At 46.6% G+C, this 21,164-nt stretch overlaps 1 protein-coding gene across 20 annotated transcripts in view; it reads right to left on the reverse strand.

Annotated features, from left to right (window-relative positions):
• Nucleotides 1–13,932: 13,932 nt before the first annotated feature.
• Nucleotides 13,933–21,164, reverse strand: part of LOC105494564 (phosphatase and actin regulator 4) — a 145,332-nt gene continuing 138,100 nt past the window's right edge. For all 20 annotated transcript variants that reach the window (XM_011763099.3, XM_071097654.1, XM_011763096.3 and 17 more), the window contains one exon: nt 13,933–17,671. In XM_011763099.3, coding sequence (XP_011761401.2) covers nt 17,656–17,671 — 16 coding nt within the window. In that variant the 3' untranslated portion in view covers nt 13,933–17,655. The remainder of the gene's footprint in view (nt 17,672–21,164) is intronic.

Here is a 21,164-nt window from a genome sequence, read left to right on the forward strand (position 1 = left end):
ATTGAGAAAATTCTTAAAGGCAAGTAAGGATCCGGAATAAAACTGTGCAATTCCATTGAGAACGACAATGTGCATACTGAGAGGCAGTAAGATAAACAATGGTGGTGGCGGTGCACCTTCAGATTCAGAGACTCAGCGGGTCGGGTGGCAGCCCTGCAGGTCCCGAGGTCTCCATGGCCCACTTCTGGCCCAGGCCCTTCTAACGCGTACATTAGTTGGGACAGATGCCGCCTACGACATCCATATATAGTTTTAAATTACATGATTCTCGGCCAGGCGTGGTGGCTCACGCCTGTAATCCTAGCACTTTGGAAGGTCGAGGCCTGTGGATCACCGGAGGTCAGGAGTTCAAAACCAGCCTGACCAGTATAGCGAAACCCTGTCTCTACTAAGAATACAAAAATTGGCCGGGCGTGGTGGCGCATGCCTCAATCCCAGCTGCTGGGGAGGGTGAGGCACGAGAATCGCTTGAACCCGGCAGGCGGAGATTGCACCGAGCCAAGATCGTGCCACTGCAGCCCAGCCTGCGTGACAAACCGAGACTCCGTCTCAAAAAAATAAATACATAAATAAATAAAATACTATATGATCCTACGGAAGCCCGGCTGCTGATTCATGGTATTAGACCCACAACTCCGGCGGCAGGCATCTGATAACACTTACCAAGCCGAAGAGACGACCGCGAATCTTGTCTCCAAAAGGCCGAGTGAACGCAAAGCATCCTTATTTAAACCTTACGAAGTGCCCGGAAGTCATGGAATGTATAGTGCGCGTGCGCAGGAGCATGCGCAGTTAGAGAATCAGAAACTCGCGGAGGCTGCTGGGAATCTACTGTAGATTGAGTCCCACACCTTCCTGGCTCGGAATGCTCTCGCGGTAGTGGAGCCTTCGCGCGGGACCTTGCCTGGGAATGTACGTTACAGAAATAGGTTTGTAGGTATGTAGCTACAGAGGACGTTTACTTCTGTGCAATCATTGGACCCAGTCTGTAGGATATGCCCGTAGATAAACTGGCCAAAAAATTTTTGGAAGAGCCGAACGCGGTGGCTCACGCCTGTGATTACAGCACTTCTGAAGGCCGTGAGGGGCGGATCGTTTGAGGCCAGAAGTTCGAGACCAGCCTGAGCAGCGTGGCGAAATCCAGTCTTTACAAAAAATACAAAACAGAAGCCGGGCGTGGTGCCGCCAAATTCCAGTCCCAGCTACTCGGGAGGCTGAGGCATGAGAATCGTTTGAACCTGGGAGGCCGTGGTTGCAGTGAACCGAGATCGCGCCAGGGCTTTCCATCCTGGTCGACAGAGCGAGACTCTGTCTCCAAATAAATAAATAAGTAAAACGTTGGAATAATAAGAATGCAGAATTGAAAAACATACAGAGAAATACGGAGTATCAAAAGGAATTCAATCTATCCTCTGACCTGTGAAAGAAATCATTTGATAAATGTGAGGGTAAATAGGATGAAAGTGCCTCTAGACGAATCAGATAAAAATAAAAAACACCAGGCCTGGCGCGGATAAAAATAAATAAAACTAAAAAATAAACTCCTTTGCACAACAGTGTGAAGGAATGTGCTTAAAAGCACTGCTGTATACTTTTTTTTTTTGAGATGGAGTTTTGCTCTGTCACCCAGGCTGGAGTGCAGTGGGGCCATCTCGGCTCACTGCAACCTCCGCCTCCTGGATTCAAGCGATTCTCCTGACTCAGCCTCCCGAGTAGCTGGGAGTACAGGTGCCTGCCACCGTGCTAGGTTAATTTTTGTATTTTTAGCAGAGACGGGGTTTCACCATGTTGGCCAGGCTGCTCTCAAACTCCTGACCTGAAGTGATGCGCCTCGGCCTCCCATAGTGCTGGGGTTACCGGCTTGAGCCACCGCGCCTGGCCCCCTATACATTTTAAACTAGTTAAAATGGCAATTTGTACGTATATTTTACCACACAGACAAAACACTCCCAATATGAAGTAGGCAAGTAAAGAATGCTTACGATATATATACATGTGAAATGTTGCAAATATGATGGAATTTTTAGTATGGTGTAAGGTGAAAAAACGTTGGCTAGACGGACAGAGCTATCACAGCTGGGCTATCTTGAGTAGTAACGTTTATGGTGTTCCTCCTACACATTAGATTTTGTTCTGAATGCTTTATTACGCAAATTACTGTTACAGCAATTCTAAGACATTGGTATAATTATCCAGATTTTAAGATGTGAAGCAGGCCCAGAGCAGTGGTTCTTAAAGTGTGATCAGCAGACCACAGGGTTCCTGAGACCTTTTGGGAGGTTCATAAGGTCAGAACTATTTGATAATAATACTTAGACTTTATTTACCTTTTTTGCTTAGTTGATAAAAAATGATGTAAAAAACAGTGGTGGCAGGCATGGTGGCATGGGCCTGCAATCCTAGCTATTCAGGAGGGTGAGGTGGGAGGATTGCTTGAGCTCCAGATTTCAACAGCTTGCGCAACATAGTGAGGCCCCATTTTAAAAATAAACGAATTAACTAATTAATTTTAAAAAACAACAGTGGGTAAAACTGCTTGTGCCCTAGCACAATTCAAGGGCCTGTCACCAATGTGTACTGGTAGGTATCATCACAAAATCTCAAAATCAGTTAACAAAAATCACAATATCAGTGAAAAAGTTAAGATTTTTTTTTTTTTTTTTTTTGAGACGGAGTCTTGCTCTGTCGCCCAGGCTGGAGTGCAGTGGCGCCATCTTGGCTCATTGCAAGCTCCGCCTCCCGGGTTCACACCATTCCCCTGCCTCAGCCTACCAAGTAGCTGGGACTACAGGCGCCCGCCACCAAGCCCGGCTAATTTTTTTGTATTTTTAGTAGAGACGGGGTTTCACTATGTTAGCCAGGATGGTCTCCATCTCCTGACCTTGTGATCCGCCTGCCTCAGCCTGCCAAAGTGCTGGGATTACAGGAGTGAGCCACCGCGCCCGGCTAAGAATATTCTTGATGGGGAAATACAAATCATTAGTTTTACTAACTGTCAACGTTTAAATATCTGCCTCTTTAATAGTCTGCATGATAAAGTGAGAAGCACACATAGAACACTGCATACAGTACGGGGGATTTCTCTAGGAACTAATGTGAGTTATAAGCTGAAAGAGCCACATTTTTCACGGAATAACATTTAACTTGAAAGAATGGCTGACATCTTTTCCAACTACATATCCATGTGAGACTGAAACAAAAGTCTTTTTATTAAATTTTTTTTTTTTTTTTTTTTTTTTTTTTTTGAGACGGAGTCTCGCTCTGTCGCCCAGGCTGGAGTGCAGTGGCGCGATCTCGGCTCACTGCAAGCTCCGCCTCCCGGGTTCACACCATTCTCCTGCCTCAGCCTCCCGAGTAGCTGGGACTACAGGCGCCTGCCACCTCGCCCGGCTAATTTTTTGTATTTTTAGTAGAGACGGGGTTTCACCGTGGTCTCGATCTCCTGACCTTGTGATCCGCCCGCCTCGGCCTCCCAAAGTGCTGGGATTACAGGCGTGAGCCACCGCGCCCGGCAATTTTTTTTTTTTTTTGAGACGGAGTTTTGCTCTTGTTGCCCAGGCTGGAGTGCAATGGTGTGATCTCGGCTCACCACAACCTCCGCCTCTCGGGTTCAAGTGATTCTCCTGCCTCAGCCTCCCGAGTAGCTGGGATTACAGGCACGTGCCACCATGCCCGGCTAATTTTGTATATTCAGTAGAGATGGGGTTTCTCCATGTTGGTCAGGCTGGTCTCAAACTCCCAAACTCAGGTGATCTACCCCTCTTGGCCTCCCAAAGTGCTGGAATTACAGGCGTGAGCCACCGTGCCTGGCCTATTACAATTTTTTTTTTTAGAGACAGGGTCTCATTTTGTCACCCAGGTTAGACTGCACTGCAGCAATTATAGTACACTGCACCCTTAAAGCCCTGGTCTCAAGCAATCCTCCTGTTTCAGTCTCCCAAGGAGCTGGGACTACTGGTGTGAGCCACTGCACCTGGCTTAAACCAAAGTCATATATTCTAACTATATACTCAAACAAAACAACACATAATAACAGATTGAATGTAGGTCCAGATATGAGAATTGAACTGGATTCTATTAAACCAAACATTCAAGAGATTTGTAAAAAAATGTAAAACAGTACCACTGTTCTCACTAATTATTTTTGGAAAACTTTTTTTTTCCATAAAAATACATTGCTGGTGGGCGTGATGGCTCATGCCTGTAATCGAAACCAGCCTGGCCAACATGGTGACACTCCGTCTCTACTAAAAGTACAAAAATTAGCTGGGCATGATGGGGCACGGCTTTAATCCCAGCTACTTGGGAGGCTGAGGCAGGAGAATTGCTTGAACCTGGGAGGTGGAGGTTGCAGTGAGCCAAGATCACACCATTGCACTCCAGTTCTGGGCAACAGAGCAACACTCCGTCTTGGAAGAAAAAAAAAATTATATATTAATTCGAGTTCCTAGAGAAATTGGTTAAAAAAAATTAAAAAAAAAAAAATATATATATATATATTTTTTTTGAGACGGAGTCTCGCTCTGTCACCCAGGCTGGAGTGCAGTGGCCGGATCTCAGCTCACTGCAAGCTCCGCCTCCCGGGTTCACGCCATTCTCCTGCCTCAGCCTCCCGAGTAGCTGGGACTACAGGCGCCCGCCACCTCGCCCGGCTAGTTTTTTGTATTTTTTTAGTAGAGACGGGGTTTCACCGTGCTAGCCAGGATGGTCTCGATCTCCTGACCTCATGATCCGCCCGTCTCGGCCTCCCAAAGTGCTGGGATTACAGGCTTGAGCCACCGCGCCCGGCCTAAAATATATTATTAATGTAAACATGAAGTGGGATTATTATTATTGTTTTTTGAGATGGAGTTTCCATCTTGTTGCCCAGGCTAGAATGCAATGGTGCGATCTCGGCTTACTACACCCTCCACCTCCTGGGTTCAAGCGATTCTCCTGCCTTAGCCTCCTGAGTAGCTGGGATTACAGGCATGCACCACCATGCCTGGCTAATTTTGTATTTTTAGTAGAGATGGGGTTTCTCCATGTTGGTCAGGCTGGTCTCAAACTTCCGACCTCAAGTGATCCGCCCGCCTCTGCCTCTCAAAGTGCTGGGATTACAGGCGTGAGCCACCGCACGCAGCTATTATTATTATTTTTGAGATGGAGTCTAGCTTTGTCGCCCAGGCTGGAGTGCAGTGGTGCAATCTTAGCTTACTGCAACCTCTGCTTCCCAGGTTCAAGTGATTCTCCTGTCTCAGCCTCCCAAGTAGCTGGGATTACAGGTGCCCACCACTACAACGGGCTAATTTGTGTGTGTGTGTGTGTGTGTTTTTTTTTGAGACGGAGTCTCGCTCTGTCGCCCGGGCTGGAGTGCAGTGGCCGGATCTCAGCTCACTGCAAGCTCCCCCTCCCGGGTTTACGCCATTCTCCTGCCTCAGCCTCCGGAGTAGCTGGGACTACAGGCGCCCGCCACCTCGCCCAGCTAGTTTTTTGTATTTTTTAGTAGAGACGGGGTTTCACCGTGTTAGCCAGGATGGTCTCGATCTGCTGACCTTGTGATCCACCCACCTCGGCCTCCCAAAGTGCTGGGATGACAGGCTTGAGCCACCGCGCCCAGCCCAATTTTTGTGTTTTTAGTAGAGACAGGGTTTCACCATGTTGGCCAGGCTGATCTCGAACTCTGGAGCTCAAACAATCTGCCCGCCTTGGCCTCCTAAAGTGCTGGAATTACAGGCGTGGGCTACCGCGCCCAGTTAGATTATTGTTTTATTTTATTTATTTTTATTTATTTTTTTGAGACAGAGTTTCGCTCTTGTTGCCAAGGCTGGCGTGCAATGGCATGATCTCGGCTCACTGCAACCTTCACCTCTCAGGTTCAAGCTATTCTCCTGCCTCAGCCCCCAAGTAGCTGGGGTTACAGGTGCCCACCACCATGCCGGACAAATTTTTTTTTTTTTTTCAGTTGGAGTCTCACTCTGTCGCTTAGGCTGGAGTGCAGTGGTGAGATCTTAGCTCTCTATAAACGCCGCTTCCTGAGTTAATGTGATTCTCCTGCCTCCGCCTCCCGAGTAGCTGGGATTTCAGGCATGTGCCACCACGTCCGGCTAATTTTGTATTTTTAGTAGAGACGAAGTTTCACCATGTTGGCCAGTCTGGTCTGGAACTCTGGAACTCATGTCCTCGAGTGATCCACCTGCCTTGGCCTCCCAAAGTGCTGGGATTACAGATGTGAGCCACGCGCCCGCCCAAGAAGCAGTAGTTTTAGAGGAAAGACGACTAATAATTCTACTTCTTTGGCCACATTATCAGAATTCAATTTTAATCATTTATTCAACATTTACTTAATGAATATTACTTATTACTTGCTATGTGCGGTGTTAAGACACTGGAGATTCTGAAATGAAACACTGTTTCTGTCCTTGCAAACTCACAGTGGGAGAAATACACATGACAGGAAATTATACCAGTACTTGATGAAAACTGACATGGATAAAGTATTCTGAAACAAAGGACATAGACACTGAATAATTTGTTAAAGGCAGAGAAAGTTTCACTGGGGAGCTAAAATTTATGGGATTCGAATGGGTGTGGTGGCTCACGCCTATACTCCCAGCACTTTGGGAGGCCGAGGCGGGTGGATCATGTGAGGCCAAGACTCGTGACCAGCCTGGCCAACATGGTGAAACCCCGTCTCTACTACAAATACAAAATAGCCAGGTGTAGTGGTACGCACCCGTAATCCCAGCTACTCGGGAGGTTGAGGCAGGAGAATCGCATTAACCCAGGAAGCGGAGTTTATAGTGAGCTGAGATCTCACCACTGCACTCCTGCCTGGGCGACAGAGCAATATTCTATCTCAAAACAAACAAACAAACAAAAACAAAATACATAAATAAATAAAATAGATAAAACTTATGGGATTAGTAAAGGGGTGGAGCGTGGATGATGACAGTATTTCATGCTGAGGAACTAGCAGGTGCAAAGGAAGGCCTGTGGTCTCCCGGAAGAGTAAGAGGTCAGCTCAGTGAGGAATGTAAAGGTAGAACTGTTGGACTTTCCATGAGTTTGGGAAATAGGCAAGAGATGAATTACAAAATATCTTGTAGCCCAAGCCAAGGAGTTTAAAATTTATCCTGGAGGCCCAGCGCGGTGCCTCACACCTGTCATCCCAGCACTTTGGGAGGCCAAGGCAGGCGAATCACCTGAGGTCAGGAGTTTGAGACCAGCCTGACCAACATGGTGAAACCCTGTCTCTACTAAAATTACAAAAATTAGCTGGGTGTGGTGGTGGGCATCCATAATCCCAGGTACTTGAGAGGCTGAGGCAAGAGAATTGTTTGATCCTGGCGGCAGAGGTTGCAGTGAGCCGAGACTGCACCACTGCACTCCAGCCTGGGCAATGAGCAAAATTCTGTCACACACACCAAAAAAAGAAAAAAAGAAAGAAAGAAAAAAAAAAAAGGCTGGGCACGGTGGCTCATGCCTGTAATCCCTGCACTTTCAGAGGCCCAGGCGGGCAGATCACAAGGTCAGGACTTTGAGACCAGCCTGGCCAATATGGTGAAACCTCGTCTCTACTAAAAATATAAAAAAATTAGCCGGGTGTGACTGGGTGTGGTGGCTCATGCCTGTAATCCCAGAACTTTGGGAGGCCGAGGCAGGCAGATCACGAGGTTAGGAGTTCGAGACCAGCCTGGCCAATATGGTGAAACCCTGTCTCTACTAAAAAAATACAAAAATTAGCTGGGCGTGGTGGCGCAAGCCTGTAGTCCCAGCTACTCGGGAGGCTGAGGCAGGAGAATTGCTTGAACCCGGGAGGCGGAGGTTGCAGTGAGCCGAGATTGCGCCACTGCACTCTAGCCTGGGTGACAGAGTGAGATTTCGTCTCAAAAAAAAAAAAAAAAAAAAAGCCAGGTGTGGTGGTGTGAGCCTGTAGTCCCAGCTACTTGGGAGTCTTAGGCAGAAGTATTGCCTGAACCTGGGAGGCGGAGGTTGCAGTGAGCCAAGATGGCACCACTGCACTCTAGCCTGGGTGACACAGTGAGACTCCATCTCAAAATAAACAAAACTAACCAACTAATTAAATAAATAAAGTTCATCCTGCAGGTAACTGGGGGGCCAATAAATTTCGAAGTAAAAGTTTGCTCTGACCAGGTTTGCATTTTATTTTATTTTATTTATTTATTTTTATTTTTGAGACAGAGTCTTACTTTGTCACCCAAGCTGGAATGCAGTGCCGCAATCTCAGCTCACTGCAACCTCTGCCTTCCAGGTTTAAATGATTCTTGTGCCTCAGCCTCACAAGTAGCTGGGACTATAGGCGCATGGCACCATGACCAGGGTTTCACCATGTTTGCCAGGCTGGTCTCGAACTCCTGACCTCAAGTGATCCACCCGCCTCAGCCTCCCAAAGTGCTAGGATTACAGGCATGAGCCACCGTGCCTGGCCTGCATTTTATTTTTTTTAAATTTTTAAATATTTATTTTATTTTTTATTTTTTGACACTGAGTTTTGCTCTTTTTGCCCAGGCTGGAGTGCTATGGTGCAGTCTCGGCTCACTGTAACCTCTGCCTCCCGGTTCAAGTGTTTCTCCTGCTTCAGCCTCCCAAGTAGCTGGGATTACAGGCACCAGCCACCATGCCTACCTAATTTTTGTATTTTTATTAGAGACAGGATTTCACCATGTTGGCCAGGCTGGTCTTGAGCTCCTGATCTTAAGTGATCCACCCGCCTCGGCCTACCAAAGTGCTGGGATTACACCCAGCCCATGTTTGTATTTTAGAGAGGTAACTCTAGTGGCAAAATAGGAGGATAGATGGGAGAGACTGGTGGGGAGGATGTCATAAAGTCCCATTAAATTATGTTGCCTTTGAACTCAGATGGTAAACAAGGTGAGAAGAGATATAAGAATCAAGATATTTCTGGCCAGCCGTGGTGTCTCACGCCTGTAATCTCAGCATTTTGCGGGGCTGAGGAGGGAGAATCGCTTGAGGCCAAGGAGTTCAGGATCAGCCTGGGCAACATGGAGAGAGACCCCATCTCTACAACTTTTTTTTTTTTTTTTTGAGATGGAGTCTGCTCTGTCAGCCAGGCTAGAGTGCAGTGGCGCCATCTCAGCTCACTGCATTCTCTGCCTCCTGGGTTCAAGCAATTCTCCTGCCTCAGCCTCCCGAGTAGCTGGGACTGCAGGTGAGTGTCACCATGCCCCACTAATTTTTGTATTTTTAGTAGAGACGGGGTTTCACCATATTGGCCAGACTGGTCTCGAACTCCTGACCGCGTGATCCGCCCACCTTGACCTTCCAAAGTGCTGGGATTACAGGCATGAGCCACCGCACCCGGCCTACAAAAAATTTTTTAAACAGTTAGCTGAGTGTGGTGGCGCATGCCTGTAATCCCAGCTACTTATGAGGTGTGAGGATCACCTGAGCCAAGGAGATTGAGGCTGCAGTGAGTTGTGATCATGCCACTGCACTCCAGCCTGGGCAACAGAGCAGTAACCTATCTCAAAAAAAAAAAAATAAATAAAGACATTTCTGACGTAGGGTTTCTCATCCCACTGGAATTGCAAGGTAAGAGAGGAACTTGAAGATGCTAGGCTTAGGAGACTGAACATACTATGGTCTCTAGCCTTGATAAGTGGAAACACGGGCAGTGGGGGAGGAGTAACGTCCACATTGGAGTATATATGAGTTACCTGAGTAACATCTGGTTGTATATAAGTCCAAAGAGCAATTAGATATATGGGGTTGGGGTTCCTGTAAGAAATGTGAGTTGGTGATAAAAGATGTAGAAGTTGTCAGAATTAGGGTGGTGGCTAAAGTCATCTTGGAAGAATGAGGAGAGTGATGGGAGGACATGAAACCCAGCATTTATTTTATTTTGAGATATCGCTCTGTTGTTGAGGTTGGAATGCAGTGGCATGATCAGGACTCACTGCAGCCTGGGCCACCCGGGCTGAAATGATTCTCTCACCTCAGCCTCTTCTGAGTAACTGGAACTAGAAGCATGCACCACTGTGCTCGGCTAGTTTTTTAAATTTTTGATAGAGAGGGAGTCTCACTATACTGCCCAGGCTGGTCTTGAACTCCTGGCCTCAAGCAATCTGCCAATCTTGTCCTCCGAAAGTGCTAGGATCACAGGCATGAGCCACCACACCCGGTAAAACACAGCATTTATTTATTTTATTTTATTTATTTATTTTTGGATGGAGTCTCACTGTCACCCAGGCTGGAGTGCAGTGTTGTGATCTTAGCTCACTGCAACCTCCACCTCCCGGGTTCAAGCAATTCTCATGCCTCAGCCTCCCTAGTAGCTGGCACTACAAGCACATTGCCACCATGCCTAGCTAATTTTTTTGTAGTTTTAGTAGAGATGGGGTTTCACCATGTTGGCCAGGTTGGTCTCAAACTCCTGACTTCAGGTGAACCACCTGCCTCGGCCTCCCAAAGTGCTGGGATTACAGGCGTGAGCCACCACACCTGGCCGAAAACCCAGCATTTAAATGGTGTTCAAGGAAGAAGCCAGCAGCACAAAGAAAGGTCAGTCAGGGGCCGGGCGCGGTGGCTCAAGCCTGTAATCCCCGCACTTTGGGAGGCCGAGATGGGCGGATCACGAGGTCAGGAGATCGAGACCATCCTGGCTAACACGGTGAAACCCCGTCTCTACTAAGAAATACAAAAAATAGCCGGGCGAGGTGGCAGCGCCTGTAGTCCCAGCTACTCGGGAGGCTGAGGCCGGAGAATGGCGTGAACCCGGGAGGCGGAGCTTGCAGTGAGCTGAGATCCGGCCACTGCACTCCAGCCTGGGCTACAGAGCGAGACTCCGTCTCAAAAAAAAAAAAAAAAAAAAAGAAAGGTCAGTCAGGGAAGGAGAACCAGAAGACAGTGGTGCCTCAGAAGCCAAGGAAGAAGAGTTTTGAGGACTAGGACATTGCCCAAAGCACCAAATGTTGCAAAGCAGCCAAGTGCAATAACTGAAGGCCTTTGGAAGTGGCAGTTAACTGAAAAATCCCTGGTTACCACAGGAAAGCCATATTGGTTTGGATTTCATTTAGATTTTAATGAGCTGAGTGAATATGGCCTTAGATAGGGAAAACAACGTGCACAGACCAGAGGTTATGAAGCAAGGCCAAGAAGCCTGTTCAGTTTATATCTCCATCACTAGTTCTTCCTCTGTCAGTCATTTAGCTCAGCTGCCTGGCCTGGGAACTTGGGTTGTTTAACATTGGAATAGATTTTGTGAAGGGAGTATAGGAAAAGCAGGAAAGAGGGTAATCGATTGAAGAGAAATTGGGGTCACAGGAAGATTGTGTCTTTGTTGTGGGGGAGGGTAGGAAGGAGGTAAGCACTAAATAATTTATTTAATGCTCCCCCTCCCACAGTCCTCACTGAGGACTGTGTGTTCTCAGTGCCAGATGAAGGAACATTATAGCTATTTGTTCCTGTCAGATGACGTCTATGTTCTACACAGGAGGCAAAATTCTTTCAGGAAGAAATTAACAATATCCACACAAAACGACAGATGGAGCAAGAGGTCTGGGTTGCTGGTCATTCCTGGTTTTCCCTTCATGCCTCCTAGGGCTGAAATGGAATAGAACATTGAAACAGTGGTGCTGGCTGTGTTTCGGCTTCAGGGCTAGGATTTTCTTTGTTGCACATTGTCATCTGTTTATGCTTACTATTTCATTCTCTGCCTATTCAGTATCCATTGGACTTGCCCCTCCTCTTTTTTCAAGAGATAGGGTCTATGTTGCCCAGGCTGGTATTGAACTCCTGGGCTCAAGTGATCCTTCCACCTCAACTTTCCAAGCTGCTGGGACTACAAGTGTGCACCACTGCACCAGGCTGGACCTGCCTTTTCTTGGGGGATAGTTATATAAATCCACAGAGACCCAAAATTCATTCATCATTTTGGCAAACACTGGGCAATCTTCATCTTCAAAACAGCTTTCTTGAGACAATTTAACTCAAAAGGGCAATAGCAATTTGAGGCTTCTTTAGAGGGCTAGTAGAAGGGCAATCCGGGAGCAGGTGGACACAAGGAGTTCTGACTCATGGTTTAACTCTTGGTCAACGGTAGTGCACTAAACATGGCCAGTCTCTTAAGGGACAAGTAGAAGTCATTGCTGAGGCCACCTGGACTGAAACTGGGCTGCTTGCTGGAAAAGATAACATGAAGTACTAAGTGTCCTGGGTCCAGTGTGGTGGCTGATGCCTGTAGTCCCAGCACTTTGGGAGCCTGAGGCGGATGGATCACCTGAGGTCAGGAGTTCGAGACCAGCCTGGCCAACACGGTGAAACCCCATCTCTACTAAAAATATAAAAAATTAGCCGGGGGTGGTGGCAGATGCCTGTATTCCCAGCTACTCGGGAGGCTGAGGTAGGAGAATCGCTTGAATCCGGGAGGCAGAGGTTGTAGTGAGCCAAGATCATGCCACCACACTCCAGCCTGGGTGACAGAGCAAGACTCCGTCCTGAGGAAAAAAAAAAAAAAGAAAAAGTACTAAGTGTCCTTTTGTGATGTCATCTTGGGGGTCGTTATATGTGGTTAATATAAATTCTTTTTTTTTTTTTTTTTTTGAGACGGAGTTTTGTTCTTTTTGCCCAGGCTGGAATGCAATGGTTCTCGGTGCACTGCAACCTCCGCCTCCCAGGTTCAAGTGATTCTTCTGCCTTAGCCTCCCGAGTAGCTGGGATTACAGGCATGTGCCACCACGCCCGGCTAATTTTGTATTTTTAGTAGAGATGGGGTTTCTGCCTGTTGGTCAGGCTGGTCTCAAACTCCCGACCTCAGGTGATCCTCTTGGCCTCCCAAAGTGCTGGGATTACAGGTGTGAGCCACCGCATCCGGCCTAGAGTAAATTTTCATAGGGGCAGTTGATGGGCATGCAAGTGCTTGTCCTTGAATATATTAGAAGATTACATAATTTGTTTTGAACTTGGGGAAGCAATTTAATCTCAGTTTCCTAATTGGTGAAATGAGTATACTATCACTTACCAAACAGGCTGCAGTGGGCTAAATAGGATCAAGTGTCTGGTACATACGGGGTTCATAGTCGGCTCTAGTCTGTAGCCTATTCTTTCTCCGTATTTGTGCACTGACAGAAATAAACATGAATGACCCTCACCTCTGTCTACATTTAATGTCCTCACTACTATTTTTCTCTTCCTCATCCATTTCTCATTTTGGGACATTAGAAATAACTTACCTTTTTTTTTTTTTTTTTGAGGCAGAGTCTTGCTCTGTCACCCAGGCAGGAGTGCAGTGGTGCGACCTCAGCTCAATGCAAACTCCACCTCCCGGGTTCATGCCATTCTGCTGCCTCAGGCTCCCGAGTAGCTGGGACTACAGGTACCTACCACCATGCCCAGTTTTTTTGTATTTTTAGTAGAGATGGCGTTTCACTGTGTTAGCCAGGATGGTCTCGATCTCCTGACCTTGTGATCCGCCCGCCTCGGCCTCCCAAAATGCTGGGATTACAGGTGTGAGCCACCATGCCTGGCCTACATATCATTTTTAAGCTGGGTTTAATCTTTTGTGATAGAGTGTAATGTAAAAGAAAATACCTCGGCCGGGCGCGGTGGCTCAAGCCTGTAATCCCAGCACTTTGGGAGGCCGAGGCGGGCGGATCACAAGGTCAGGAGATCGAGACCACAGTGAAACCCCGTCTCTACTAAAAATACAAAAAATTAGCCGGGCGCGGTGGCGGGCGCCTGTAGTCCTAGCTACTCAGGAGGCTGAGGCAGGAGAATGGCATGAACCCAGGAGGCGGAGCTTGCAGTGAGCCGAGATCCCGCCACTGCACTCCAGCCTGGGCAACAGCCTGAGACTCCGTCTCAAAAAAAAAAAAAAAAAAAAAAAAAGAAAATACCTCACACCAGAAGAGTATAGTTGGTATTTAAAAATTCTAAAACATTTAATAATTAATATTGATGGGAAAAATGATATACAATGCAATTATTTATTTTACAAGGAGATTCTATACATCGGGGAGGCATCTTGAAGTACAATACACCAGGCTTTCATTTCTTTATGATTCTGAGTTTCCATATCAGTTGGTAAGGAAAGGGAACATAAAATCCATTTTTATATACATAAAAACAAAATAAACACCCAGAGACTTGACCCCCAAAATGTCTTGTTTCACTTGAAAAGAACATGAATGAGATGAAAGATGAACCAGATTACTTGGTGACGCACAGAAGGCGAACAAGTAGCTCAGGAAATCAAATCCTGTTTCAAGCTTGGCACGTTAAAGGTAAGAAAGGTAGTGAAAGAAGGGTTCAAAAATATCATCTCAAGCCACAAAAAATGCTGGCAGAAGACAGTCTCTAAACCAATAAGATAGAATGGTTAGAAGAAGTTAAGTTAGAGTTATTGTGTGGCTACCTTATATCCAGACCTCTAACAGACTGAGTGGAATTGTCACTTCTTTTCCCTCAGTTATCCCAAGTGTTAGTAAACTTCAAGGATGCTGGGCACGATGACTCACACTTTCAACCTCAGAACTTTGGGAGGCCGCAATGGGCAGAGTCCTTGAGCCCAGGTGTTCAAGATCAGCCTGGGCAACATTGCAAAACCTCATCTCTAAAACAACACAAAAATGAGCTGGCTGTGGTGGCACGTGCCTGTAGTCCCAGCTACTTAGAATGAAGTGGGAGGATCACTTGAGCCTGGGAGGCAGAGGTTGCTCTGAGCCAAGATTGTGCCACTGCACTCCAGCATGGGTGACAGAGTGAGACCCTATCTCCAAAAACAAAACAAATCAAAACCAAACAAAATGCTTCAAGGAAGGCCGGGCACGGTGGCTCATGCCTGTAATCCCAGCACTTTGGGAGGCCGGGTGGATCACCTGAGGTTGGGAGTTTGAGACCAGGCTGACTAACATGGAGAAACCCCATCTCTACTAAAAATACAAAATTAGCCGGGCGTGGTGGTACATGCCTGTAATCCCAGCTGTTCGAGAGGCTGAGGCAGGAGAATCGCTTGAACCTGGGAGGCAGAGGATGTGGTGAGCCAAGATCGCACCATTGCACTTCAGCCTGGGCAATGAGAGCAAAACTCCATCTCAAAAAAAAAAAAACCCAACAACAACAATAACAATAGAACTTCAAGGAGATATGGATCCAGCATTCTTTCTTTCTTTCTTTTGTTTTTTTGAGATGGAGTCTTGCTCTGTTGACTAGGCTGAAGTGCAGTTGTGTGATCTTGGCTCACTGCAACCTCCACCTCCCGGGTTCAAGTGACTCTCCTGCCTCAGCGTCCTGAGTAGTTGGGATTACAGGTGCCTGCCACCACACCTGGCTAATTTTTGTATTTTTGGTAGAGATGGGGTTTTACCATGTTGGCCAGGCTGGTCTCAAACTCCTGACCTCATGATCTTCCCGCCTTGGCCTCCCAAAGTGCTGAAATTACAAACGAGAGCCACCATGCCTGGCCTAGGTTTTGTTTTGAACTGATATTCTGATTCTTCAGCAAGTCTTATGTGGATATGAAAGGATGAAAATGTACTGAAAGATTATATACAGGACAAATAACAGGGACCCACAGAATAAATCAGAAGAAATCTGTGAAATAGCCACAACTTCTTGAACATTAAAGTGAAGGGAAAAAAGCCACATTCATCAGATTAAACAGAAACTATTAATTTTTTTTCTTCCATTTATAGTGTGGATAAGAATTGAAGCGAAACAGTGAGACCATATGGTTTTCAATACAAATTCAAAGAAAGCAACAAAACCTTCTGTTTTAGGAAATCGTATTAATATCTATTACAAATGCATAAAGTAGGGGGGCTGAGTCAATGCCCCAGCACCAACCATACTGGCTATAGTGTGGAAGAGGGGCGGGTGAGGTGGAAGCTGCCAGAGAGAGTCAGCAGGAGGATCAGCACTGGAGTGAAGAGGAAGCACGCAGCAGGAGAGGGCAAAGAGCACTGAGAACAAGAGGGGAGCAGTGGGCCATGATCGTGCCCTCTGCTTCTCCAGAGACCCTTTCCTATGCAGCAACCCACATCCAGCCAGACCTTACTGTGATTCCGGCTGGAAGTGTGGGGACCGACAGCTCATAAATGCTCCCACAGAGTTGATACAACTCTGCTTTAAGGAGGAGAATACATTTATTGGTCGAAGTGATTTAGAGAATATCATTTGGTAAATAAAACTACAATAGCCTATAAAATGTAACCCACAACTCAGTTTTCTGCCACGTTAGCATTAATATTAAGGCTTTTTTTTTTTTTTTTTGAGACGGAGTCTCACTCTGTCACCCAGGCTGGAGTGCAGTGGCGCTTGGCTCACTGCAACCTCCGCCTCCCAGGTTCAAGCAATTCTCCTGCCTCAGCCTCCCCAGTGGCTGGGACTACAGGCACAAGTCACCATGCCCGGCTAATTTTTGTGTTTTTTAGTAGAGACAGGGTTTTTGCCGTGTTGGCCAGGCTGGTCTTGAACTCCTGAACTCAGGTGATCCACCTGCCTCAGTCTCCCAAAGTGTTGGGATTACAGGTGCGAGCCACTGAACCTGGCTAAGGCTTTTTTTTTTTTTTTGCAAGGAAGGAATAAAAGGATTTATTGAAAATGAAAGTACACTCTACAGTGTGGGAGTGGGCCTGAGCACAGGGGCTCAAAAGGCCTTTCTTGTTTTGTATATAGAAAATATATGTGCTTTCTCATCTAACCAACTTTTTTTTTAAGACAGAGTCTCACTTTGTTGCCCAGGCTGGAGTGCAGTGGGCGGTGATCTTGGCTCACTGCAACCTCCACCTCCTGGGTTCAAGCGGTTCTCATGCCTCAGCCAGGCGCCACCACACCTGACTAATTTTTGTATTTTTAGTAGAGATGGGGTTTCGCTATGTTGGCCAGGCTGGTCTTGAATTCCTGACCTCAGGTGATTCACCCACCTCGGCTTCCCAAAGTGCTGGGATTATAGGCATGAGCCACTGCGCCTGGCTTCATCTAACCAATTTGGATTCTGGTTGGAGTTCACGAAAAACATAACTTCCCATTACTTCCAGATTATTTTGAAATAAAAAATCATGATGACTTGTGAGGAAAAGGAAGAACATGTCAGATCCTGAGCTTCCTCTCAGGCTTGAGTGCCCTCAAGAGACTGTATTGCTGTGTTATGAGAGGTACAGTGCAATGGCTTCATCTGATATGCCAGTGTGGTAAGGCTTCCCCTGGAGGTAGGGACTCTTTTACCAGAAGGTTGGGGGCCTCCAGGAGGTTTTCCCCATCAGGAATTGGATTTGATGGCTGGGATTTAGAGCCTACACATTTGGGTCTCACAATCAGGGCAGAGCAGGTAAGGCTAATGGTGCAAACTGTGCCTCAGCACAGGCAGTCATCTAGGGGAAGGGGTGGTGCAGCCAGTAAAACCTGGAACCTGCAAGTGGTCCAGAACTTTGGTGGCCAGTGAGGGAAAAACTCCTCAAGTAAGCTACAATATTGAAAGGTTCAAAAGCACTGACAAAGTGTTGTTTTGCCCCAGGTGCAGCACATGAGACTCTGTTCCAGTGAAATGCTACATTCAAAGAAGTGCTGTCCACCTCAGAAGATCCCAGAGGATGCAATTCTGGCTGTGCTGGGAAGTGCTAAAGTTCCCTCCATATGTCACTCTGGAGAAGGAAGCAGCAAAGCAGCCATGTTGAGTTCCTCTCTCAACCTTTGGCATCATGGACGATGGTAGCTAAAACAGATAAAAAAGAGACAAGTTACCACATGATGTCCATTGCTTTGCTATTAATGTATCAGTAGTAATGAAATTATATCCTAATTAATACTGCCTCTCCTCTGCTCTAATTCTACCTGACCTTTCTGTTGCATCTGATACTCCTCATCTGCTTCCTTCTTTCTTGAAACTCCTCTTGGCTTCTGTAACACTATCTTTTCCATAGTTTTCTCTCTTCTTCATTTGATCTTCCTCAAATGAATGTATGCTGTCCTGGTTCATTTTCCTCTGTCCACCCTTTAAATAAAAAACAACTTCCTTGGCCGGGAACGGTGGCTCATGCCTGTAATCAATCCCAACACTTTGGGAGGCCAAGGTGAGAAGATCATTTGAGCCCAGGAGTTTGAGAGCAGCCTGGGCAACATAGGGAGACCCTGTCTCTACAAAAGTTAGCCAGGTGTGGTGGCCTGTGCCTGTAGTCACAGCTACTGAGGAGGCTGAAGTGGGAGGATGGCTTGAACCTGAGAAGTTGAGGCTGCAATGAGCCATGATCATGCCATTGCACTCCAGCCTGGGTGACAGAGTGAGACCTTGTCTCAATAAAAATAAAATAAATAAATAAATAAATACATTCCCCCCTAAAGGTCCACTATCTTCTTTCATTTGTTTTTTTTTTTTTTTTTGAGACGGAGTCTCGCTCTGCTGCCCAAGCTGGAGTGCAGTGGTGTGATCTCAGCTCACTGCAAGCTCTGCCTCCCAGGTTCCCACCATTCTCCTGCCTCAGCTTCCTGAGTAGCTGGGACTACAGGCGCCCGCCAGCATGCCTGGCTAATTTTTTGTATTTTTAGTAGAGACGGGGTTTCACCGTGTTAGCCAGGATGGTCTCAATCTCCTGACCTCGTGATCCGCCTGCCTCGGCTTCCCAAAGTGCTGGGATTACAGGCGTGAGCCACTGTGCCCGGCCCTTTCATTTGTATCTCGAGACTTTGCTTTTTTTCTGGATTCTAGGCTGCCTATCTAACGGTCTTCTAGGTAACTCCGTATGTCATAGGCTCATCAAACTCAACACATGCAATTTATTTTCTAGCTTGTTCATTGTCTGCCTTCTTCTTTTAGAATAAAAGCTTGGCCAGGCATAGTGGCTCACACTTGTAATCCCAACACTTTGGGAGGCCAAGATGGGAGGATCACTTGAGGCCAGGAATTCAAGACCAGCCTGGGAAACATAGCAAGACCCCATCTCTATTAAAAAAATAAAAGAAAAAAAAAAAGAATAAAGCCTCATTGAGGACAGAGATTTTATCTTATTTCCTGCTGTATCCCAAGGACCTAGCACTATACCTATCATGTGGTAGGTGCTCAGTATTTGTTGAATAAACTAAACTGTTCAGCTAAACTCCTTATCACCTTCACAGACCTCTCAAAAAATACAACTTAGAAATATCAGAGTCATTCTGACTACTCCTTTATTTCATCTCTGGAATACAACAGATTGCCACATCTTGTTGATTCTATGCTTGAAATGTCTTTCAAATCTATCACCTTTGCATTCTCACTGTCGCTGGTCTGAGCTACCACTATGCTCACTATGATTATTTCAGACACTTCCTGTTTTCCTTGCTGCTAGTCTCTTCATCCTTCCATATCATCTTCCTTGTTTGCATCAGAGCTTGTTCTGAAATACACAGAATTTCCTGTTTATAAACTGCCAATGGTTCCAACATCCTAGCATAACAGTGAAAGCACTGCGAGGGACTGCAACCCATTTTCTAGCTTATTTTCATCACACTGCCCCATACATCCTCTGTTGAAGCTACATTTTCTATTATTCAGAAACGCCATGTGTTTTCCTCTCTCCCATCATCTTGCATAAGCCGGTCCTTCTTTTTCTTTTTTTTGTTCGAGACACAGTCTCGATCTCTTGCCCAGGTTGGAGTGCAGTTGCACAATCTTGGCTCACTGCAACCTCTGCTTCCAGGGTTCAAGTGATTCTCCTGCCTCAGCCTCCCAAGTAGCTGGGATTACAAGCATGCCACCATGCCCGACTAATTTTTGTATTTTTAGTAGAGACACGGTTTCACCATGTTGGCCAGGCAGGTCTCCACCTGGCCTCAAGTGATCCACCTGCCTCAGCCTCCCAAAGTGCTGGGATTACAGGTGTGAGCCACTGCACCCAGCCTATACTGGTCCTTCTGCTTACAAGGTTCTTTCCTTCCTTTTTTTTTTTTTTTTTTGAGACGAAGTCTCATTCTGTCGCCCAGGCTGGAGTGCAGTGGCTGGATCTCAGCTCACTGCAAGCTCCGCCCCGCTGGGTTCACGCCATTCTCCTGCCTCAGCCTCCCGAATAGCTGGGACTACAGGCGCCCGCCACCTCACCCGGCTAGTTTTTTGTATTTTTTAGTAGAGACGGGGTTTCACCGTGTTAGCCAGGATGGTCTCGATCTCCTGACCTCGTGATCCGCCCGTCTCGGCCTCCCAAAGTGCTGGGATTACAGGCTTGAGCCACTGCGCCCAGCCTTTCCTTCCTTTTTGTTCAGATTAATTTTTTTTATGTACCTTAAGATTTAGCATAAATGTCACATTCTATAACTCTTTCCTTTAGCAAAACTGTTCTTTTTAGCAATGGAATCTTACTTTGTTGTCCAGGCTTCAGTGCAGTAGTGTGACCATGGCTCACTGCTGTCTCAATCTCCCAGGCTCAAGTGAATTTCCCACCTCAGCCTCCCAAGTAGCTGGACTACAGGAGTGAGCCACTGCACCTTTTGGCTATTTTTGTTGTTGTTGTTGAGATGGAGTGTTGCTCTGTCACCCAGGCTGGAGTGCAGTGGTGCAATCTCGGCTCACTGCAACCTCCGCCTCCTGGGTTCAAGCAATTCTTCTGCCTCAGCCTCCTGGGTAGCTGGAACTATAGGCATGAGCCACGACACCCGGCTAATTTTTGTATTTTTAGTAGAGATGGGGTTTCACCATATTGGTTAGGCTGGTCTCGAACTCCTGACCTTGTGATCCGCCCACCTCGGCCTCCCAAAGTGCTGGGATTACAGGCATGAGCCACCATGCCCAGCCTGTACCTAATTTTTTTAAGTTTATTTTTTGTAGAGATGGGGCTCACTATGTTTCCCAGGCCGGTCTCAAAGTGATCCTTCCCTGTTGGCCTCCCAAAGTGCTAGGAGTGTGCCACTGCACCAGGCCCCTGCCTAATTCAAAAAATAGATTTTTTTTTTTTTTTTGTAGAGATGGAGTCTTACTATGTTGCTCAGGCTGGTCTCAAACTCCTGTGCTCAAGTGATCCTCCCGCCTCAGCCACTCAAAATGTCGAGATTACAGGCATGAACCACTGCACTCAACCTCATTTGCCTCTTTTATAAATGTTCTAAGAATCATGTAAAGATACTCTGACTGCTTCCATTTGTGGCTAGCTGATTCTTTGGATATGGGTGGCTCCTTAATCACAACCGTAATTCCAAATCAAAACACTTGATTTGTTGGCTTGTTGGCTTTGCTGGATTTC

Source organism: Macaca nemestrina, chromosome 1 (genome assembly GCF_043159975.1).
Source record: "Macaca nemestrina isolate mMacNem1 chromosome 1, mMacNem.hap1, whole genome shotgun sequence".
Classification (NCBI taxonomy): Eukaryota; Metazoa; Chordata; class Mammalia; order Primates; family Cercopithecidae; genus Macaca; species Macaca nemestrina.